The sequence below is a fragment of the Montipora capricornis genome, chromosome 14, assembly GCF_036669925.1.
Source record: "Montipora capricornis isolate CH-2021 chromosome 14, ASM3666992v2, whole genome shotgun sequence".
NCBI classification, from domain to species: domain Eukaryota; kingdom Metazoa; phylum Cnidaria; class Anthozoa; order Scleractinia; family Acroporidae; genus Montipora; species Montipora capricornis.
In genome coordinates this window covers 26,906,609-26,931,608 of record NC_090896.1, presented here as the reverse complement: position 1 = coordinate 26,931,608, position 25,000 = coordinate 26,906,609, and the positions used below count along the sequence as shown (strand labels likewise).

General features: G+C 39.3%; 1 protein-coding gene across 6 annotated transcripts in view; it reads left to right on the top strand.

Moving 5' to 3' along the window:
- The first annotated feature begins 698 nt into the window (after positions 1-698).
- Positions 699-25,000, top strand: part of LOC138032269 (protein Wnt-8b-like) — a 31,116-nt gene continuing 6,814 nt past the window's right edge. Inside the window, exons 1-4 of one of the 6 annotated variants that reach the window (XM_068879904.1) lie at positions 699-854; positions 7,116-7,240; positions 23,132-23,287; positions 24,854-24,893. In XM_068879904.1, the coding sequence (XP_068736005.1) occupies positions 23,214-23,287; positions 24,854-24,893 (114 nt within the window). In that variant the 5' untranslated portion in view covers positions 699-854; positions 7,116-7,240; positions 23,132-23,213. Of the gene's footprint in view, positions 855-7,115; positions 7,241-8,348; positions 8,490-9,881; positions 9,995-13,036; positions 13,107-14,400; positions 14,543-17,321; positions 17,485-23,131; positions 23,288-24,853; positions 24,894-25,000 lie in introns of those variants that run through there. The other 5 variants (XM_068879907.1, XM_068879905.1, XM_068879906.1 and 2 more) reach the window with 5 other exon arrangements.

Sequence of the window (25,000 nt, the reverse complement as noted above, 5' to 3'; positions counted from 1 at the left end):
AGCAAAACTTGAATGAGGACGCCTCTGGGCAAAAACACGACTAAATCAAAAACTCCTAAATTACCTACCCGTCAATGTCTCTGAAAGTGAAAAAAATCATATCATGCATATGTGTTGCGATGAATATTTTATTCAAAATGAAAATAAGTTAGTTGTAGAGTGTCGTGAATCCGTGTCACGAGTCCTGAAAACGACTAATTTAAGAGATCTGAAGAGCACTGTGTTCGACATTTACGTGAGTGTGTGTGTAGGTCATTTGTGGTCACGGGTACAACTTCCTGTTGTTGTAGATCTCTTCAACGTGTAATGGAAGAATCAAGAATACTGCCGTTGTAATTTGCAATTCAGGGTGGGACGTGCCGGGTGTCGGATACTTTTGGTTTCTCGTCACAGATGTACTTCTTAACAAAATCGAAGAGTTTTATGATATTTGGAGGTCAAAGCTAGAAGGATCTCGACCACCTTTGTAACACCGATGCAATGACAGCTACATTAATCATCAAAGCCCGGACTAAAAGCCATTTTTAACTTTGTGTTATTTTTGGTGTAACAACTGTCCATAAAGAGAAATGACAACAATAACATTGCGGTGTCAGTATTTTAGCCGGATCTCTAACTGCAGAGTGTACGTCAAAAGATAATCTGACAGGATATACTGTTCAGTTTCCTATAAAATAAATACTTTAACTGAAATAAGCCGAAGCATGTATTCATAATTATCTTGTCAAAAAGTAGCTCAAAAGGATCTAAGTTCGGCGGAGGTGAAGTCCCTTCTTGGGTCAAACAATTGCAAATTCCTCAAACACAGCTTCGAAAACCGTAAATCTTAACTAATACCAACACACTATCTGAAGGTAAGTTTAACTTCCTTTCTCACCTTTACCTTTGAAAACGTAAAAGAAACGTAAATCAGTTAAAGCGTTTCATTTTTCATTATTCTTGACTTCTCAATTCTAGTTAACGTCTCTTGCATTAATTAACATCTGCCACTGATCGACAACTGAACTAGTATTTGTTGTTACGTAACGTTCATTGTTATAAATTTTAAGAGAAGAAATTTCTACTTTTACATCAGACCAACTTAATTTAATCCCTAATCTTTTGATTGAGTGTCGACCGAAATCGCCGAAGAATGACCTTAAAAAATTCTACCCTACACCTTGTTAACTGAATTTTGTCACCTGGCATTTCGAGAGAGAATTATTGCATGGTCATTGTTAACTTGCAGATTTAACATAAATCTAGGGCAAGGTTTTGGGGCAGCTTCTGCAGGTACCGGAGCACAAATTACGTAAAACAAAAGAAACAAAAGACAGAAAACATAACATCTCCAAATAAAGACTAATCTCAAGCGACCAAAAACACAATGCTTTCCGGTTTTGGTGCTTTTTTCCATTCCACCGTATTTCTATTGCTAGATGCGATACGGGGTGCAGGGATGGCGGAGTAGTGAGAGCACTCGCCTCCCACCAATGTGGCCCGGGTTCGATTCCTAGACTCGGCGTCATATGAGGGTTGAGTTTGTTAGTTCTCTATTCTGCATCGAGAAGTTTTCTCCGGGTACTCAGGTTTCCCCGCTCCTCAAAAACCAATAGTTGACCTGATTTGCATTAACTGTTAATTTCAGTTTACAGTGTCCCCAATTAGTGCTCCAGCGCTAGAACGACTAGACACATGCAGGAATCCGTTGTGACCTCTTGCTGAGCATAGCTGCTGGTACGCGAGAGATCTCGAACGGTGAAGCCGCGAGAAGACAAGGGCGGGTCTTTGTCCTTCTCGCATCGCTCGAAATCTCTGGTGCTTCGCAAGCTGGGCAGGTTAAACCGTAAGAGAAATACAACTGGCAGGCATTCAGCATAACATATTGTGGTTCCGCTTTGACTTTTATTAAGGAAGGTCGCAGTATAAAAATAACAGCATCTGTCAGACAACCGATCATTCAGGGAGATAATGGGCTCTAAGTGTGAGAGCCTCTTCAATCATCAAGGTTGATGAAGAATGTTCGCGCAGGTGCCAGCATTTGTTTATTCTTCCTCGTAACAGATTTATCATTATTATTTTAATGACAAGTTTGGCGAACGTGAAAAAAGATTAAAAAAAAAAGCACTTGGTCTCTGAATATATTGGCTGCTTTTGTCTAGGATTTACCTGCCGGGAGTATGATCTGACGGTGTACCACCTGCTTTCTGGTAGTAAACTGCGCTGAAAACAAGCCCCATTGCCTTTGCTTGAACCCCCAAAAAATCTGAGGTTTAGTGAATAAGAAGATGTGAGTTGATATGTTAATATGAACAAAGTTTCGTAACGTGAGTGTGATAATTCGAAAAAGAAATGGCTCCTATTTGTTTGAAATTTCAACTGTCCATTTCCATCATTGGTACTCATGACTACATAACTGAGACAGTCACTTGCCTTGTTTTTTAGTCAACAAAATGTGTTAGTTTTTGGTCCGAAAAGACGTCTTTCAGCATTTTATAAAAAAAATAATCAGTTGATGCAAAATTCAAAGGGACTCTGTTTGACAATTAAAATCTTGATAAGGGTCGCTCATATACATCTGCGATTGACAGCGGAAAAAAAAAGACCGCAGCAGCTTTGTTATCTTTTTACGAGGATAATTCCAACGGATCGAACCGAAAGATGCATTCTACCCATTTACCAAAGAGGAAAAAGAAATGACCTCGGAAAAAAAAATTCTTTCTGAAGTCAATTTTATAGCCACAGGGAACGAAAAGCCAAATTCGTAGACGTGATTTCCTTTCTACTGATAAAGCATGTAATAAACACTTTAAGCCGGAAATGGGATTAACCCGCAATAGAAAGTCTGTAAAATACTAAATCCCCAACCCGGTGTACGTAAGTTTTTAGGCTACTGTCATGATAAAAGTTCAGACGCATTCCACGCTGAAAAAAAAGTAACACCCTATCCTGCCAGGCTAACCGTTCGTGCTCATTCTTCAGAACTAACATATGGTGTATTACAAACGGTCAATGGTTAGAATTACAGTAAACTAGAGAAAACAAGTATCCCTTCGATGGCATACTAAAATTCAAACTTACTGTTTGTTGTCGGCAAGACATCAATGCCGGCTTTACTCTAGCACAAAAATCTGGCACGGCACTCCGAAATCTCGGTACCGTACCGGTGTTTTTCAGGCACGGCACGGTAAATTCTTCGTGTGTAAACAGAACAGCAGCATAACCCGTGCAATAAATTATATCAACAGTGGAGTGCCGAGCACATCTCTGGGGCAGCATTCCAAATATTGGTACCGTGCCGCTATTTGGAGTGCTGTGCCAATTTTTGAGCGTGTGTAAAAGGGCAACGAATTGCCTTCAAATTTCGCATTTAAGATCTTTTTTTTTTTTAATTTAGTCTCTTTAATTTTCACTATTCTCCTAGGTCAGAATTAACATTTCTGATCAGACAGTCCTTGCTTGCGTGTGTCGTCCATGTGTCTTGTCAGTTTGAGACTGTATGTGCGTGTAGTAAAAGATAATTATGATAAAAACGAATTTCCATTAGTGATAGCCCTATAGGGAGAGAAATGATCCTCGCTCTTAAGGATCTACCAACTGAAAGGCCGTTTACACGACAGAAAAATTTGGGTCCGGACCCGTCAAAAAAGCGGTACGGACCCATAACGTTTGCAAAGAAATGCTGGAGTTTCTACAGGGCTAGAGGCGCCTATGGTCCTGTAGAAACTCCAGCGTTTCTTTACAAAAGTTATGGGTCCGTACCGCTTTTTTGACGGGTCCGGACCCAAATTTTTCTGTCGTGTAAACGGCCTTTGAGCTACGAAGTCACACAGTTGGGAGCGGGTCAATTTGTTGGGTTCATTTCTTCAGTCCCGTAAAAGGACGTAATGAAAAATTTCAGTGATTTCATTGGTAGCCCTGTCAATAACTATATTTGTAAACGTTATTTTTTGAAAAGTAAATTTATAAATTGCAACCCAATCCTGTAAGGAACTTGGAATTGACGGGTTCCTACATAGAGCTAGGTTAATCAAAAAATAGCTGGTTTAGAGTTGGTTGGTGTTGTATTTAACCTTCTTGTTGATTCGATCCAATGGCTTGTGATCAAGGGCTAAGTGATTACTAGAAAGCCAAGTGCGATTAATTACTTAAAAGTTCAACAAACCGTAGACTGAAAATCTGCTCAAAAAACTGTATGGCTGTCAGTTATAGTTTATTTGTTTTTTCCTCCCATATATACGGGACTGTATATATATATACATACATACATACATACATACATACATACATACATACATACATACATAAATACATACATACATATACATACATGCAATGTGAGTGTTAAAGTAAGAATTGTGTCTCAGCTGATTAAAAGTACTTTTGAATTGAGAGGTTCACATGTACAGTTGAAGCACATTAGCTACTTCTTTTCTCACGCTAATAAGTGCGTGGACTGGTGGTGTGTGTGTGTTCTTTGCCTATCAAGGGCGGATAATTTATTGCCATCGAGCAACTTGCAACATTCAACGGGCTGCATCACTGGTTTTTGGGTCGGCCGCAATAAAACATTCCCAGGCGTAGTTTGTAACTTAAAGGTTCGAAATTAAGTTTGTTGGCAAGAAACAGGGTTTATCTTGAGTGCTAACAGATTTAGTCAAGGTATAAACGAGTTTTTTACTGAACCTGACAAGTATAGTTACAAATCAACGAGCCATTGTTTCTTTAGTTAGGACTGTTTGAGAAATGCACTATCCGCTTCTTCCAATTGCAAAGGTAAATCAATTTAAAATGTTCCTTGACATATTGTTAATCTCGAACGTTTTACGAGCCCACGTTGTGGATTTGAGACAAGGCGCCAAAAAAATGTGTCATAAGGAAGAATTTCAGTTAAGAAGTTGCATTCTTGCCTGGAAAACTTGATAGTATTTCCTTAGCGTCTAAATATAGGGGTGGCGAATGGTACCTCCATACAAGATCTTGGCACTCGCAAACTTTTCATCCGATCTCGAAATCTCGACAGCCTTTGCGGAGAGTCTCGAAGACTCGTTTATATTGAAGTCTTTCATGTTTTGCTTTCGATCTCGGATTCGAAAACTTAATGGGTTTCGGTGTCTCGGCAAGTCTCGGATTTTAGCATTCGTCAGCCCTGAATATGGATTAAAAACAGCGCCGGTCACGTTTTGCTCAAAGACAAACAAAACAAGACGACGTTCGTAACCGGAGTTCAGTCCATAGGGAAAGGCGTTCGCACATAAGTAGCTCATTCAAAACAAAAGAAGTGAACTGTTGAGCCACAATAAATCAAACCTTTACGGTAAAGGGAAAAAAAAAGAAAGAACACTTTTTCAAAGGGCGGATGCGATTTCGATGAAGTAGCGTAATTTTAAAAGCAATGAGGTTTAAAATTACCCGCGCGAAAGTCGGCGTAGACTGCGAGAAGTCTCTCTTTCGCTCTAAAATCTTTAAGTTGAACTTTCAAAATGGCTGAAGCTAAGTCGTAAATACTGCGACGCCCGCGGTATTTGCGACACGCAGCTTCAGCGATTTTGAAAGTTCATCGTAGGCGTTCCTTTAATGATTTTAGAGCAAAAGAGAGACTGTTTGCCGTCTAGTCTTGGCGTGAATTGCTGACCAAAGTGCAATTTTGGTGCAATGGAAGATACAAACTGTTTGTCTTAGAAATTAAGTCCTTCATTACAATTGACGATCACATTACCATAAGGCGTAAATCTGTCGAAAATCGTTTATCATCCCTTTATTTTTAAGTTATTGATTGTGGGTGACCTTCACCCCCGGCCGGCAATAATCCAGCACTGATTCATACAAAAGCAGCTTGAGATACTTAGAGTATATTTAATTTCTCCAGCTTTGACATGAGACAAAATTCATCGCCGGTAGCACTTGCACCCAAGACATTTTCCCACATTTTTTTGAAAATAGCACAATGAAATCAAAAAAGAACAAAAATCCTAGTTTAAGACTATAACTCCATTTAAATGGAAGATGAAGAACAAATCACAAAATCATTTACATCGCTGGCAAAATCGTGGCGGCGCTGATGCAATCACAGCCTCCCACGCATTCGATTAGGGGAGTCGCATTTTATCTCCTCCTCACAAACTCCTGCTTATCTGACAAGCAACAATCCTTTCCCAATTTTTACCAATTAAATTTTACCCATTGAATTCTATCTCACAACATGATTGATCTAAGCATTAAGAAACGGTCCAGATAAGAACGATAGCAACAACGGCAACGAACATGTTGGAATTCAATTGGTATGCAAAAAGGTGATAACTTTTCTATTGTCTGTACTTACTTCTGATTGGCTTAAACAGCAAAAGTTAACAAAACTTCATAAAAGCAGTATTATATTCATCCTTACTATCCAACCATCTTCCATCTTTCATCTGGTTTCAGTTTAAATGAATTCCACAGAAATCGTATGTGGGGAACATGTAAAATTGTAAACGTTTCTTGGCTTTTGTTTTCAACTCTTGTGATTGGTCAATATCTTTTAATACAAAAAAACACCCTTTCAAAGTGGGCTGTAAATGAATTTTATTGCGTTAACGGCTTTCCTGTAGGTTTATGCATTCTCTGTGTAAAAATGATAACATTCCTATGTGGGGAAAGCCCCGTTGCCGCATAACAAAGGAAATTGCTATCCACCTTACACGGATCATTACTTAAATTGACTTGCCATCGTTACACAATGACTGGATCGTAATTGGCCAGGACGCCTCGCAGCAGGTGCCGTGGAGAGGGAGGGGCTGGGGGCTTTTTTCCTTCGGTGATTTTTTTCTCTTAAACCTCTCCCCTTCCCTCACCCTTCTGTGATCCATTGCAATACTTACATCCGCCCCCCCCCCCCCCCTCCCACTTTCAACGCACAACTTACCTCACGGCGCCTGGACAGGTAGAAAGATTGCTATGTGGTAAGCAGGCGAGGGTATTATAATCTTGGCACCATATTTGAGTGTTACGAAAGGAATCATAATGATAGGATTTGTGTTGCTGTTGTTGCCAGCCGTTATCTCTACAAAGAGGAAGGGTAATAAAACTGGCGACCAACGTGCGCACATAGCTACATTTGCAGCACAATTTCACATATTTTTGTCGCTTTCCTTCAGGTTTCAGAGTTCTTCAAGGGAATTTGCACCCAAAACACGAGACGTTACTTCCGACTTAAGCAAGGAACGTTTGCCCGGGAGCCGAGTAGTGACTGGTTTAAATCAACGGAACTTTATTTTCCAAGGTATGACAAATGAATCAAGTATATGCCAAAAATATACTTAATGTTTATTTGATGTAATTCAAATGGCATGCTAGCTGTTTGCTCCCGTAAACTCGTTCGATACAACTTAGTTTCCGAACTAACGCTGTATGATACGTTTGCGTAACTGTCAGAATTCTCGTAACCAAATGCTGGGACATTGCGTCTATGCAACGTTTCCCTCCTTGAGACATGCGCTAAAGGGAAGAGCGCTTGAACCGAGATTTTACTCTCAAAACAATATTGGGTTCACGCACGCGCATTACATATGGCATTGCGGTCTCCATGGAGACAGCAACCATTTTTGAACAGTTTTTCATAACTACGTTTTCTTGCCATTTTCAATATCATCCAACGTTTTGCGCAACATCTTTTGGATATGCTGCCTGTGCATGCGAAATCACTTTGTGAAATGAAAAGGGATCACGTCGAGGTCCTCATGCCAGTGAGATTATCGCACTTATGCAAGAAGAACGGTGAACTCCTGTAAGAAAAATAACAACAGGCGCCCTGACTAGACAATATCATCCAATAGTAAGAAAAATAGGAGCTTTCAAACTCGTGGTTTTGAACATAGACGTTTCATTCAAACGAACACCAAAGTTCCGGCTACTTTTCATGACACCTGGGAAGCCGACATTTTCGTTACTTCAGCTTGCTCATATTTAATATGGGTCTTGCTCATAGTTTTATTAATTGATATTTCCGCTGCCTCTTCTCTTTTTGATAATTATCCCGGCCTTTTACTCCTAAGAGTGATTCATATAACTCTTTTCTCCTCACAAGCTCAATACATGCATTGTCAAGCAGAGTTGTCACGTGCACGAGAGTAAACAAATTTATCACTTGGGTTTTTGTCTAGATATATCCTCAAACTCCCATAAATGGCATAAAAAGTAATGTATGCCAGTCAGTAAGGGGAATTAGCATTCAGATCTTTTCATCTTGTTCTTCTTACTCGTTGGAATCGAACAGCCCCACTATAATCCCCATGATCACCTTAGCAATGACCTTCGTGTGCCAATGCATCCTTAAGAAGGGAAAAAGAAGAAGACAATGAGAAATTCTCAGACTTATAATCCCACAAACATGCACTGATCATGCAAAGAAATCGATAGCTGGTATCACTTTTCTAGGCGTGTGCCATTTGCATGTACAAAAACAATTTTCAAACACGGTGTTGATCTTTTCCTTCGGATCTGGAGAATCGCATTGCTAAAAGCGAAAGCAGGTAAGCTTATGGTTATGCTAAACAGAGTTAATTAATATGATTTAGAATGGTCTTTAGTTGTGATGGACAAGCTGGGTGTCTGCCGAAAGACACCGTTAGAAAATGAAACTAAGCTCAGTAGTGATCGTGAAAGAACAACGTCAGCTAACAGTTTTGTCCTTATAAAATCGAGCTTTCTTTCATCTTTCATAAACGAAACAGATTTACACAGGATTACTCCAGACTGTTTTGATACTTAGTAGAGGAAAGTTTCTGTTTTCTTAGAAACCAAGTGGCTCATTCGGCTCTTCGTGAAACGAGGAACCAAGTTTTCGTATTGTTCGTGACAACGCTATCGTTACAACCAAATAGAGCGGGTTTACTCTCTTACAACGTCTTCATGGTAAACAAGTACTTAAATCCAAGCAGAGCCGCTACTCCAATGTATATCTTTATTCTGCTTTATTAAGTCAAACGATGAGTTTGTTTAGCTTATTAAGTGTCATCTGTCCGTCCACTGTTCAACAACGTACATTTCTATGCGTTTCTAAACGGGAACACGTCGTGACACTGAAAGCTATCTCTAAGTAGCAAGCCTCCCTGTAAAGACCTTTGGAAAAGGCGAACTAGCGCTAGCTTTTCAACCCGGGAACTCTATTTATGGAAGCTTTAAACTCTATAGGAATTTCTTAGATCCATTTCAATTCCTGCCACTTTACTATACTATAACATATCCTTTTAATTTTGCGCGAGGGGAGTCATTAATTATAATGTGGTTCTTTTCTTAACCTGTGACCAGAAAGACTTAAAGTATGAAAGGTATTGAAATGTGCGTGCTAGGCCTGTCTTATGCAAACAAGGTCAGGACAACGGGTCAGTTGTTTCACTTCATTTGTTGCAACGGAATTATTCAAAGGCGGTTACTGCTGTACAAGACTTGGAATACAGTATTCCATCACGTCCCCATGCAGACGATTTTATTAAATTGAGCTGGATTCGTGTTCCTTTTAATAAATGCGTTCTTAAAATGGCCATTGCGTAACCGGTCGTCAGCGAGTCGTACCTGTTTTAAAAGTGGAGTTTGCTAGTTTTTTAATATGTTGAAGTTCGCGTTTTGACTGGCTGCAATTTGTTTTCGGCTCCAGTTCCTTGGGTCGACCAATCGTAGGAACAACTGAACCCACATAACGCGAAAAAAAAAAAATCAACAAATTTAATTGAATTAAAACTCTGATTCAAAGTTCTAGAAAAAACGCTTGCTTCTGCAACCAAGCAAATGAAATATCGTCATCCCTTAACTTTGAGTCACGCCCGTTTTTTAGTCTTCTTCAATTCGAAGATGGCCGTGTCTTCTTCATCTACATGTTCCAGCATCCGTCAAAGTCCCTTTTTGACTTTGCTGTTTCTGCTTAGGTGGCCTCATACACCATAAGCCTTTTTAGAGACATCACTACCAAGCCGGCCACGTCTGCGGGAGAGAACAGGACAGCCACAACACCGGGGACTTCATCCCAACTTCGATGCCGGTGTGCTTACCTGATTGTTCTATTAAAAGTCATCCTTCTGATTCCTTTGAAGAAGAAGATCATTTTTCAAGTACACTTGCATGTCATATCGTGTCGTTAGCGGAAAATGATATAAAACACTATTTGAGTACATAATCTTGCGATTAACTCCAACCCTTCGGCTGTTCCGGGGATTTTACAGATTTTAGTCAAAACCAATTTTAATGTTGTCTTTTTTAGTGCTGCAGCCGATTCTTTTCAATTCTTTGGAGCTACTGAAATCTTGATTTGCGATTTAAGAGTTAAAGTGTGATTTGCAACAGCGTTCTCCAAATATTAATGTGTATGTTTGGTCTACATTATCAACATATAGTTAGTAACGATTGCATAATTTGAAGTGCTGTTTATAGACGAAAGAGAGAAGTAATCCTTGCACTTACCTGGGCAATTTAAGCAATTGTCACTTTGTAGAAACTCGAAGAATTCAAGCGGCTTGAACGCGGTTCGAAACCATGACCTCTGCGATGCTGGTGCAACGCTCTACCAACAGCGCTAGGGTAGCTACTCAGTTTGGAGCAGGTCACAATTTGTTGGGCATAGTTGATATTTTTCGGTAGAGTGAATGTTGCTCAGGAAGGGTTATGACTGTGTCCATGAATGGGTTTGAGCGTTCGACATTCCAGTGATGGGTTATACTTTCCAAGGCTACTACTACTCAGGCCTGGGTTACTCGGAGCTTGGTTACATGCCATGGCAACCTAGACATTGTACTTACCAAATGGTTCGCTTCGAGAAACTCAACACAAATCCTTAAAACCTATGATTTAACTTGATCAGTTTCTAAGCAGTCTCCAGAGGCAAATGTCAAGATGATGTAATTTACGATTGCTTGTGGACGAACAAGAGGAGTTAATTATGAGATTGAGAAATCTGATTCCCACCACGGCAAAGCTAGTACTTCTTAAATCAGCTATCTTGCCATACTTAACATACTGCCACCTTGTTTGGTGGCATTTTTGTAGGGCAAGCTATACTCGTAGACTCGAAAGAATCCAGGAACGAGGACTCAGGGCTGTGTATAAGGACACCAAGTCCAGTTATCATCAGTTATTGAATAGGGCTAACTTGCCAACACTGTTGAACAGACGTCTTCAAGACATATGCGTCCTAATGTATAAGGTTAAACACACTAAAATGTGTTCCGAAACCATAACCAACATTTTTAAACCTCGTGATTCATGCTGCAGTTTAAGAACTTCAGACTTTCTTGTACCCAGGTTTAACACAGTTTCATTTGGTAAGCATTCCCTTCGATGCTTAGATCCCATTTTATGGAGTAAGCTGGACAAAAATGACAAAACGTGTAAATCATTAAGTGAGTTTAGAAACCGAATGCATAACAAGGATCTGACATTTCTTATTGATGATGGATGCAAAGGATGTCTTCTGTGTGATAGTTGATGTCTCATCGGAAATAATTTCAGCATTTTAGCACTCAGTTTTAGTATTATAGTATGTAGTACCATAGTATCATAATTTTAGCATTTCAGCACTTAGCTTTAGTATTTAGCTAACAATTTGTAACATATTGTATGGATTTTTCATCTATTTAACTATTGTATCTATTTTATTTTAAACTTTAGGTGTCCCCTATTAGTAGAGGGCCTGCCCCTCGGCTAGCTTCTTCTTGACACATAAGTAAAGTTTCTATCTATCTATCTATCTATCTATCTATCTATCTATCTATCTATCTATCTATCTATCTATCTATCTATCTATCTATCTATCACAAAAGCTCAAACACATTGCAGCTGAGGTTGTGAGCCGAGGTCCGTCAGGTGAAAACCTGTGTAATAGAAGACGAAAATATAGATAGCTGTTAACGGTAAACACGTTCTTCCAGAACGTTCTTGGCCCACCCTTCCAATGACTATGTTCAAAGGGGCAAATTTTTCTGTCAGTTGGTCTAACTCAGTATTGTAGAATGATTGCAACTTTAAAAACAGACATTTTCTTTTTCGGATGGTCAAACGCAGATGGTCAAACGCCAACAAATCATCTTCTCCGAGCAAGTTTGGACTAGGTCAGGAACCATTAAATTACGATTCACCTTTCTACATTTCCACCCACATTCTACCAGCATATGGCAGTTCTTGTTTCCGTATACATACACTTATTACATTCGGCAAACTTTATTTGATATCTTTCTGTTAGATATGCCGGAATACTGAATTGGGAACATGAAGTATACTCGTGTCACAACTCATATCTTTTCAAAACATTTGAACCGAAATGTAGGAAATTCTAGAAACCTGCTCTTAAGGAATTAGTTTGTCACGGTTGCATGTACTCTCAGAGAAAGATGCTTTGCATAAGTACTCTGAACGCGATATACCAACTCTGAGGGTAATCTCTAAGCGAAAGTGCTTTGAAACTTGGAAAGCTAACAAAGCCGGGAATGTATAGGATGATTAGCGCTTTTGATGGCTAATAGCTGGTTCGTTATCGGAGCTAAAAGGCTTATAAATGGAGATGTAACTGAGAGTAACAAGTTCTCAATTAATTACAGTACAGTGGGCCACATTCGAGACCGGTGGAAGTTCTGGCTCGTTTGGCCCCAGTCGGCAGTAGATGAAACAACAAGTCAAACGAGCCACTAGCACAACAGACAAATATTCGTGGGTTCTGTTTGGCTCGGGAGTTGATGACATCAAACCGAGGCAAACGAGCTGGCTCGTCAGTAGTGTCTCTAGAGATGTCCCTGAATTCTGAAGTTTAGCTGTTAACCCTTTGAAGCCCATTTATAAATAGCATGATGCTTTCTGTGCGCAGATTCGTATGTTAATGAAACAAAATGCAAAGATTCCCTTTTTTACGTGGATCAAAGATTTGGAATTCCTTAGCATCTTCATTTACATCTTCCCCCAGTTTATCTTCCGGCTTTTAATTAAAAGAAACTTTTTCAGTTTTCTTGATACTCATTAATTAAAACTGAAACAACAGCAATGATCCAACAAAGAAGCTGTTAAATAACAAATGTCTGGATTTGTCATGTTTGTTTAGACTCGCCAGTCGGTACTTTTTTGATGTGCCAAAGAGAGGAGTCTTAGCATAAGCTCTAAGGATTCTTGAGGTCAGTCTCCTCATTCCTTATTCTTATAAAAAAATGATTTATTCTACATAATGGTGGAGAATAAACGCGGATTTGATTTGATTTTGATTCGATTTAACTCTCACATTGGCACAAACTAACGAATGATGATTTTGCAACCAATCAGATTGTGATACAAAATGATCTCGCTTATCCAGATACACCAATGACTGTATTGATATTCTCAGCTTCTAGGTAATTATCAGTTGATGTCGGCTGGCTTTAAGGCAAATCCAATTTATTATTAAGTGCTAAGTGCAGAGTTATAAACTGATTATTTAATCCTCGACTAGGCCCCACGCGTGTTACTGAGAGCTGAATTTCATCGGAAGGTTACTACAACGATACAAAGTTCGAGAGTTTTAATCAATATTCCAGACACCTTGGGAACAAAGACTTTATAGTTCGGGAATCGCCAAATGACTTTCTTCGGTGCAGACAGCTGATAATAGCACATGATGCTGTTAGTGACAGCTGAAATACGATTAACAACTCTCAAAGAATTTGTTCTTTACCACGGATCGCCACTTCGTTTCTGCCCAGTATTTATGACTTATCCTTGTAAATCAGCAGCTTACTGCTCAGTTTTTTTAACAATCGAATTGTTCAACGCCGTCTTCCCCGCTAGCAGGGGGCTTTTCTCTTGCATATGTTACTTTATTAGCCTCTAGTAGCAGTCAGGAGAAAAAGAGACAACCACACCAGCAAATGAAAGTGAGGGACCCGGCCTTCGAGTAGGGAAAATACACTCCGTCATCTATTCTTAATCTCAGAGACTCCTTGTTTATCTAATTCATCGACCTTTTAACAAAACAAAAATATATAAATTTCTTCTCTATTTTCTTATCAGTGATGTTTTATAGATCTTTTTTTACCATTCCCGGCACAAAAACGACAACATATCCCAGTGAGGTCAGGGACTCTATCTATTCATCAAGTGTGTCTATGTTGCCCGTAAAATCCGTTCTCAGGTTGAATCCGTTTTTACGTAGGTTAAATTGGTGATTCTCATTTACCAAGGTTGAATATACGGAGTCGTGAATTCAAGAAGCTTCTTTTGGAGCCTAAATTGAGCTCAGAGAAAAATTAGGGTCAGGCCAGGATTAGTTTTGGTCATTAAATATCTAAGCTATTTTACATTAAGTTTATTTAGGTTTAGTAAGGTTATTATATATCAAGTCAATTGACTTATTATAGAAAAGCAAATAACGAAAATAACTGTGATGGGTTAAGCATTTTCGTCGTTGTAGTGTAGTGGTGAAGACAGAGGACTACTGATAGATCTGGGTCCGGTTTCTGAAAGGTGTAATAACTCTATTGCAGGCATAAATGTACCTTATTCCGGCAGATTTATCCCTGGAATAGAGTTATTACACCTTTCAGGAACCGGCCCCGGGAGGGTTCGAGTTCGAGTACTGGTAAGTGCATAGTACAGTTCTTTGTTTCGTTTCTACATTTGAGACTGAATGAATATATAAGTGCACGAAGACGTAAACCGATAACATGATACGAAACATTAGGAAGATGTGTTGAGATGCGTAAGACATAGCTTGAAGGAACATATACTTGTTTTCAGTCCTTTTTGGGGTGTTGATAGCTGATTTAAATTAGGTAGAGTGCACATTCAACGTTAAAATGAGGATCACCAATCTAACCTAGGATAAAACGGATTCATCCTGAGCCCGGATTTGACCGGCAAAATCTACAGCTACGCCAAAGGAATCCTCTTACGAGCTTTATGGTTTATAAGATAAGGGCTTTACATTATATACTAGCTTTGTTCAGTTCATCTGATATTTTTGCTTTAATCATAATCAGAAGCCCATTACCAAGAAGTGTTGATCTCTATCATTTGGCCTTGGCCAATCAGTTTATTGCATTTTCTAAATTCAAAATACGCGTCCTGATCAAATCATAGCCAATCAGATTGAACCTGGTGACTACAACGCCTCTGCAACCAAGTAGCCGCACGAGGATTGCTCGTGCTTAATAAATGCAAAATCATGGATGCAAGGAACCCAATGCCAGGTAATGCCGCCACGTTTTCCCCCGTAAAAATCTTGCAGTGTCTGTCCCAAAAATAGATATATAATAGGGAGCTTAAGCAACGACGACGACGACGGCAACGAGAACTTCATCTCAAAATATAAAGTCACTTTACTGTAATCACTTCGTGACTATTTCAGCCTTATGGCAAAGGTGTGGTAGCTCCTCAAAAATGACACTGGTCGGAACGGCGCTTAATTTAGGGGAAAAAATGAAAAGTTTATCCTCAAGTGCTGACGTTCTTCATAAAACCTCAAATTTTATCTATTTCACGTTGTTTTTGCTGACGACGGCAAAGAAATGAACAAAAGGGAAATACGCACGTGCGGAGCGTGCAAAGCTATTGTTTCTGTAAACTAAATTTATGCAAATTTGTGACGTTCTCTTTGCCGACGCCGTTTTCTTTGCTTAGGGCCCACTGACGTGTTTTTTGGGGTGCATTGCTAAGGATGCAATGGTTAAGTATTTTGAGAGAATTTGGCATTATTTCGGTCAATTTCCAACTATTGTAGACCAATGACCCTAAATATGACGTCATCGTGCACCGCCCATGGTCACGTGATGAATAAAAGAAAGTCTAAATTTGTCTACGTGCTACACAATTTGGGTATTTAATTAGTGGTTTGATAATTTGTATTCGTTTTTGCATCCAGCCCAGCATAGTCTTCTTTTTATTTTATTTTGTTCTTGTTACAGAGGTAAACGATACTGAAATACCCACAACATTTTCAAAAAAGAGGATTTGAAAAAATCAATGCCTAGCTATATTCTGTATTTGGGGGTGAAACGTGCCATATAAAAAAATTAATTCAATTTAAAGTCGGCCGGATATTTAGCTTTTTCTCAAACCGGAAGCTGGTTCGTTTACGCATGCGCAGTTGATCTGAGAACAAGCGCGAGGAAGAGCGAGAAAAAACTCTCGATGCAAACGACATAATTAGAAGATTGTTATCAAATTTCCCAGGTTTTCTGGTCAGCTCACGATCTGATGACGTCAGTCACCGGAAGTAACATTTCACTTCCTTAGCAACGGGCGAAAAATCCTTCTGTGGGCCCCTAAGCTCCCTAATAGGGAGTTTTAGCAACGATGACGGCTACGGCAACAACAACCCCTCGAAGCAAGAACATCATAGGTTCGAAAGGGAAAAATAATCGTGCTGTGGTAGTAGTCCATAAAACAATAACGCGAAATCACCCAATTTCAGGCTTTGACGACAACGTGAGCATGCAACAGGAAATCGTTCACTTTTTGTCTTCACTTTAGAACCGTTCCTATAAATCCATTTCTACGATAATTCGCCCCTAATGTTTAAGGTGATCAAGATAATGTAATCGCGAAATACTTCTGATAGCGCTAACTTACAGTTATATTTTGAAGTGAAGTTGTAGACGAAGTTGCCACTGTCCTAGCTAAAACTCCCTAATACGGAAAACTAATGGGCCGCATTCCATCTAGCCTGCGAACGCAGACGTATTTCCGGCGGTCGTTTCTCTTTCGGGGGAGAGAAACGACCACCGGAAATACGTCTGCGTTCGCAGGCTACATTCCATCCGACATAATGCCAAATGGTGGACGGCTTAAGAATAAACAGAGAGTCTGGGCGAACAAAGTTTAGTAATTGTAGTCGGTACAAAGCAATCTCTATCACTGCCATTAAATGAAATATGTTCATGAGACAATCGTCCCTCCACATATACTGCTAGGATATAAAATTATCGAAACGGAGCCCATTCGCGATTGAACATTTAACATCCGGCTTTGAGTACAATTTGGTAAACATTGTTGTATTGGGAATGCTCTCACTACTTTTCATTTAGTCTGCATCCCACGCATCTAAAAACGGAAATCTCTTAGTTAAATATCTTCTGTCCATGTATACAATATAATGGGAAATTATTGAAATTATAGTAAGCCGGAATATACGTTTGTCGATACTAAAGCAGGGTATAGCTCAGTTTGAAACAATGGATTTTACATATGAAACAATACCCTCTCAATCTATTTTGATAAGCTTAGCAATAAAGCGGTTTAACACAGATACTGTCGATAATCCACCCTTAAGAGGACTAAGAGGGAAGTATCTTTAATATCAAGACTTTAAAAAGGCAATATGAACCTTATTTACATGATCACAGCGGTAGAAGCAAACAGCTTAGAAAGGACAATCCGTCTACTAAATAGCATCGCTTAAAAGTCATTCCCAAAAGTGGGTTGTTCTTTTCAAATCCCTCTCTCTCTCTCTCTCTCTCTTATTGACCGCCGAAGGAGGCCTTAGTACTGATTGTCATAGAATTGTTGCCAACGTGTGTTCCGGTAGGTCTCATGCCACTTTGCCATTTTCTTAACGCTAGAGAACTTTCGGGATTGAAGCTGTCGTTTCATATTTCAGTATTTCAGGTTACGTTTAGGCCGGACACTTCTGGCCTCGGTTGTTCAAAAGGTGGATAGCGCTATCCACCCGATAAATCACTATCCAGCGGATAAACACCAGCACAAGCAATTGAGTTATCCAGTGGATAGTGATTTATCCACCCTTCGAACAACTGGGCCCTGGTGTGCACTTCTTCATTTTGGAAGATCCATTATGGCAATTTTTTTTTTCGACTGGCCTGGGCTCCTTTTATCTCTCTTTACAATTATCTTTGTAAATCTGTATTGTGATTATTATATATCATTGTATTGTTGATCTAGGAGGCAGTGATCCAGCGCTTAAGTCGCATGCCATGAAATCCGGAGAACCCGGGTTCAAGACCCATTTTGACCAATCGTTGAACTTGATCCTGATATAGTCCAAGTTTTAACTTCTCATCTGCACTTGTAAATAACCACCTGGTTTGGTTCTGGATTCTTAAAGTTGTTGATATTCGTGTTCTGTCGTTTCGTTGATTGTGTATGGCCCTGAAAAGCCCCTGTAAATGAGTGGAAAGGAAAGGAACTAGTCGTTCTAGCGCTGGAGCACTAATAGACCATTTTACAGTTGTGGCTAAGTTACCAGGCCTAGCAATGGAAGCGAGGCTGCCGGTGACCCTGTTTTTGATACAAACCTTCATGCTTTTGTAATGTTAATATGGACTAATTAGCGTTACAATAACACAATTTACATGATAAAAGCAGTGAGGTCTGTATCAATGCAAGGTCACCGGCAGCCTCGCAGCCATTCATAGGCTTGGTCGCTGAGCAAACAACTGTAAAATGGCCTATTGGGGACACTGTAATGAACACAAGTCAAATGTTGGTTTTGAGGAGAGGGGAAACCGGAGTACCCGGAAAAAAACTTTTCGATGCAGAATAGAGAACCAACAAACTCAACCCACATATGACGCCGAGTCTGGGAATCGGACCCGGGCCACATTGGTGGGAGGCGAGAGCTCTCACTACTGCGCCATCCCTGCATCCCAGGTCAGCATGTATATCCCTTCTTATTATGAAACATCTGCAATTGGTGAAATAGAAGCCTGTAAATTAAGTTTGACGTTTCAATCTCAGTCGTAGAATGAACCGAGCACACAAGTTGCTCCAATAACTACAGCTTCTGGCCTAACTTATACTACCGTGAAAAGCAGAGAGCGACATGTAGCATGCAATAGTATTATGTATTATCCGCTTTTAGTATAAACACACAGGTGATTATACAAAATCGCGCGCTCTCATTGGCTCGCTATCTCGGATTATCAGCCGATAATCACCTCGACGGACAAAATGGCTGCCAGTAGTCGTTTTGCCACTGTAAGTGAAGATAATTTCGCGTTGAAATGGTTTTTTTTCTTCTCTTTTTTGAAATAATCATCTGTGTATTTATACTAAAACAATTATTCGCCTCAGGCTCAGTGATAATCGGTGAATATTCACCTCGACCTCGTCTCGGTGAATATTCACCGATAATCACTTCGCCTTCGGCGAATAATTGTTAATTAATTAGTATATACCACACAGGTGAATTGTGCTCGCGCTGATTGGCTAATTCGGAGGTGATTATTCAAGTACTGTTCACCTCCAAGGAACCGGCGCGTGAGATTTAAAATTCTTCACTGTATTTTACAAAAATAAAGTTTTTTTGGTTCGTTTTTTATTCAACCTGTTTGGTATATACTAAAACAATTATTCACCTCAGTGTCGATGAAACTGGTGGATCACTAGTCACCTCCACTTCGGTGAATAATTGTTAGTTCTTTCAACGATTAAAGAGATGCTTGTACCCTTGTCGTTTGAGGGGTAAGAAATAAGTTCGTGCATGGGTGATTTTTTTGTTTAAGAACAAAAATCAGCGATAGTAACCCGGAAAGTTAGAATGTTTCGATGACTCAATCATCAGTTGTTTTCAAGTTCGTGAAACTAGAGTCGGATCTCATTAGAGCAGGCGTAGCTTAGTTGGTTATGGTGCGCGGATTTCCCCAGTTCGATCCTCGGTGACTTCACCGTCAGTTTCGAATCTCTTCTATTCTGTGTAGCTGTAGCTTTCAATACCAAAGGTTCTTGAGAACAGGAGATGAGAAATAACTTGAAGAAATAAAACAAGACATGTTTCGACATACTTATGCCATCTTCAGTTGTGAATGAGTTGCAGTGTATAATTTGAAGTTAAACCTGTTTATAAGAAAAATACAATGGATAAGTTGATACATTATTCGCTTACTTAGAAAAACAATTTTAAAGGATGAGTTAAGATACTTCGACACTTATCGTCGAGACTATTGTTCCACTGAATGTTTCACAATATTATACTCAGCCAAGTCGCGACTTAAAATTAAATTAAAAGAAGTTTTGCATATCAAATGAACAAATCTTGACCAACAGCTACAACATGTTGGCCTATCTCTTTCAGTTTAGTCTCGTTGCTTATTCGGTTTTAAATGAGAACGATTTTTTTTCAGTTTCTTATTTTTTAACTTCTTTGTCGCGCCGATAACGGTATCCAAGGGGTGTTTGCTAAAATATTGGGAAAGTTTAATGTCTTGTAGCTCAAAAATCGTGCCCGAAAGCTATCGTCATGGACGGGAGTAACGATTTTCTTCTCACTAGTTGATTCGTTTACTTTGGTCTTTTGCAATATATCTGTTACATTACCTTAGTCATCTCCCACGTTGTTGAACGGCAACTTCATCCCTCCGGCAAGCTTAAAATACACTCCGAGCGTCCGTTTGAATCAGCACACGATGGGATTATATAGCAGGAAAATCGAGATAAAATATCTGTTACATTACCTTAGTCATCTCCCACGTTGTTGAACTGCAACTTCACCCCTCGACAAGCTTAAAATACACCGTCAGCGTCCGTTTGAATCAGCACACGGTGGGATTATATAATAGGAAAATCAAGCTATAATGATGCGAGAGCTTTTTAAGGCGCTTCCGGTCATGTGCAGCAAAGTTTACTGCGGACTCTAAGAAAGTTTAATGTCACCAAAGTCTTAACTGAGATGACCCTTTTTCTCGTTTTTCCCCCGAGGAAATTAGTTCTTGCTGCTTCCCGCTTTAGTTTATGTTATGATCGGTAAATTGTTGTCATAGACATTTCGACGGTTGCGCAATGCCTCATTGGTTCTGCCAGGCACCAATGAAAGGGCATTGATGATGACTCGATAAAAGAAATTAACATGGCTTTTTACTAAGGACGCTTTTCATTTGACAGAACTGACCGATCAGACTGGGAAATAGAACGGACTAACTTTACAACCCCTTCAAAGTAACACGAGCACTCCTTCAAATTGTTGCATTTTCTTTCGGTGCAAACTGACAGGTCTGGCAGGCCAGTTCTGACAAAAGGAAAGCGCCCTAATGCATTAGCTTTAAGTGTAGGCGACGGCGTAAACACAAGGAAAAAAGAACGGAAAAGTAGAGTATGCTACCTTCATTCTCGCGTGGCATTATTTATTGGTGTAGCTTTACACAGCAAATCCCATGTGGTCGTGTGGAAGCTCGATGCTTTTGCCTTATTTGCGCTTTTGTTGCCCACACTCTTACTGATGGAAAAATAAAACATCATCACAAGGAAAACGAGATCAGATTGTTTGGTCGTTTTTTATGCCTGCGCTAATCTCGGCTTTGCTAGCGTCGGCCCGCTTCACTAATGATGGTATGAGACTGCGGTTTTCGACGTGATTGCTACTAAATTTAGATTTGATTTTTGATATTGATTATTTTTGCGTTATTTACAGGAATTGCCCCACAAACAATAAGATTCATTTGCATAACGTTACAACAAAATAAAGTCATACAAGGAAAAACTTCAAAATGTGCGCAGTCAGTTGAGTTATTGGCACAGGCATCGTGGAAAGGGAGGAGAAAAAAAGAAAATCATTAATACGATAAAATGAAATAAAAAGAAGCTGGCGTCATAACAGGATCACTGCTAAGCTTTTAAGTACAATTTTAAAATGATGCAATACTGAACAGAATCGGGAACTGTTAGTGAAAAGATCATAATCAAGATGGTCACTAAACTCTTATTAATGGATAATTTGGAAACTCAAGAATTACAGCTTGTATTGTTTAAAGAATTGGGTTTGAGAAAGTGATTTAATTCTGGTGGATTTAATAGTTTTTCTCATATTTAGATATAATTCGCGTGTGTCTTATATAAGCAAATATACTTAACGCTCAGCCTAATTTAATTTTAATGTGTCTTGGGGGTACATTATTAACAATTCTAGCAACAAATCTCATTTACTGTATATCTCGCAAAGCTCTAAACAGGATAAAATGCTGCTTTCATTTTCTTGGTGGGTAAATTCTCTTATAATTATTCAGCAATGAAATGATGTATTTATGTCAATGATGACCAGAGGAATGCTGGCTTTGAACAAAAACAATCCGAATACTCTTTTGCAGAAGTTGCACATTTGACCTGCCGATTTCTAGTTCAGATTTCTAGATCAAATATTCTAAGTAATAAATTTTGTGAGGAAGATCATTCAACTATTGTAAGGTCATAGTATTCGGACTGAAATATGATCGGCAAAACTGAGTTATAATAAAGGAGGCGTTGAATGAAACCCCGGTAAATCCAATGAAGAAATCTATTTTTTGCCGATGATACTCGAGGTAAACCCATCTTTTTTTCCAAATATTCCCGCGGCATCATGGGTCGGTCTTGATTGCTGGCTGTTGCTCTGTAGGGCCCACTCTAGTGCCGGGATGTTTTTCGTTTGCAGTAGTTATGTGACGAAAGCATTCAAGCGCTATTGTGAACACAAAAGCCTTACAGAGGCACCTTGTATCGATATCAGAGGGAAATTAAACAATTTTCTCTGCTTTTCTTGAGTAAGATTGTTTTCTTGTGTACCAACAAAACCTGAACAAACCTGAATTTATGTTGCATCCCAGCCATGCCCCTAGGTCCCGCAAAGGCTCTCCTGATTAAAAGAAAGTTTGTTTTTTGATTCCTACTAAGCAAGTTTTTGTCTATTTTTTATCCTTGCTATGCGAATGCATCTATTGTAAAAGGCGCCAGTGACGTTTCTAAGGCTCAGCTCTTTCAATGAGCTTGAAAAGACGGCCTGGCCCTCCAATTATGTTCAAAAGGCTAATTAGTTCGGGGTTGTCGACCTCATTATGTGCCTAATGCTTCTTCAATGCACCTCCTTGGCTATGAAAATTCGAGAAAGAACTCGTTTATTACGAAATATTAATTACACTTGTGTATACAGCTGAAAAGAAGTATACTGAAGATGCCATGCTGTCACAGCTTATCCCTTCTCAGAGCCTAACAACATTTGCAACAATTTAAATCTCTTGTTACGCAGTAGAGGCTTTAAGGCTCAATCTAAAAAGATGCCGACTCTTCTCGAAACGCGAATTAAACACCCTTGACCGCCTCCATAATGAACCTTTATGCTAATGACGTGATATCCGGGGATAATTAAAATGCCGGGAAGGTCAATATGTATTGTTTCCAAGTTTCCAAATATGTCATAAGGCGTTCACGGGCGTGATTATTTAAGTGAATCGTTTTTTGTGCGTAGATATTAGAGAGTGAAGATCGCTGCCAAGCGTAAAAGAAAAAAAAAAAATCAAGAAAAGCCTTGCATCATCAAGGAAGCAACAATGAGGCTGGCAGCAACTGTTTCTGTTCTTTGTCTTACTGTGCTCTGGGTTCGGTCAGGAGCTGCTCGAAAAAGGTATGGTCAAACGTTTTCAAAATAAAAGTCTATTTGTCAAGTTTGTTTGTTCAGGTAAAGGAATAAACTGATATAGAATTTCAACGCTAATGTGATTGAGTAATTTGTTGCGACAGCGTAATTCAAGGCCGTAACACGAAAAAAAGATTTCTTACCGAAGCGATAAAGAGGGTCTTGCTAGTGTCGGTGGTTTGCAACTAATCTCTAGAGACACAGATAACAATGTTGCAAAGTCCAATTGCTGTTGGACGAACGGTTCACCAACATGGCGGCGATGACGTAACATAATAAACCAACTATACGAATTATTTCCTTGAACCACAGCCATAAAATGCAGTTCTTGAAAAAAAATCATTAAAAGGACAAAGGCAAATGTTTCGGCTCGCTTCATACTGGCAACGGCCCTCCCTTGTTTAAGTTAATGGTTCATTATTTGTGATTCTGTGGAACAGCATTTCGTAATGAAATAGATTTTATGGATTTTCTTTCACTTAGCCTACGTAGCAAACGTTAAGAGGGGAGGGGAAAAGGCCTGCAGAGCGAGTGCATAACCCCTTCCATTTCAGCACTCCCTCTGCCTCCCTCTTTCCCACCCTTTTGACGGTTGTAACGCTGGCTGTTTTTCACTCAATTTGACTCTGCGAGGCCCAAAGGGAGAGACTATTATCGTTAAGAGAAGAAGGAATAGATTGCATTTATCTGCCAGCAGGGGCACCCAACGAGAACATAGTTCAAAACCACTTAAACATACCATTGTTCAACGTATTTTAGTATTTAAACTGTAGATATAGGCATATTTTTATCCCCTAAAAATTTTTCATCTGTTCGGATTTCCTAGCTGAAAGTCTAGTGGTCCGAAAATTATAGGGATTATAATTTACTTTTTCGAAAATTTTAGCCAGAAAAAAGGCTCCCGAAAATTCTAGGTGACCTTTTTAAGGTAAAAATCCGTTAAAATGGGCAATTATACCATCTTTTTGATGTTCGAAAATCCTAGGACAGGCAGGCAAGCGATAAATTTTACAACAAATGTTCCGAAACTTTTAGATCTCAAATCGTCTTCCGAACAGATATTTTCAGAAAATTGACGTTGGGTGCCCCTGTGCCAGGTATTATTTTGGACAAAAGAATGAGATAATAGCTATATCTCAGCAATAATGAAAAGACACTATGCTTATTGTCTGAGTAAGTACTCACAAACGTCCAAGATTTCTAGAATGTGTTAGTTAAGTGCCCCTAGGGACATGATTAATTACATCATCTACGGTCCTGACTAGTCTGTGACGGTGTGCATCAAGTCTGAGTTTTAGAAGATCGACTTTTAACTCAATCACCATATTGTCGTTTAGTTTGCTATCAGTAAAGCTGTATTACTCCTTAAGTTTACTGATATACTGAACTACTTTGCTGGAGAACCTGTAGTCATAACATACAACAATATATTAAATTTAATGGCATAAGTGATATTGAAAAAGGGAATATTTTTTAAAGTCTAAAACGAGTGATAATTCGCTGTGATTTTCTTCCAATTGACCTCATACAAATTTCCTTTTTTTTTCTCAACAGAAAGGTAAAAGCCGTAGCACCTTTTGGCGATCGACTTAAGGTTGGTTATATTTGAGTTGACGTACATCAGTATTCTTCTTTGTAAATTCACTCCGACTTCGTCTAGGAATTATAATATAATGGGTGTTCAGATTTAAATGTCATGGA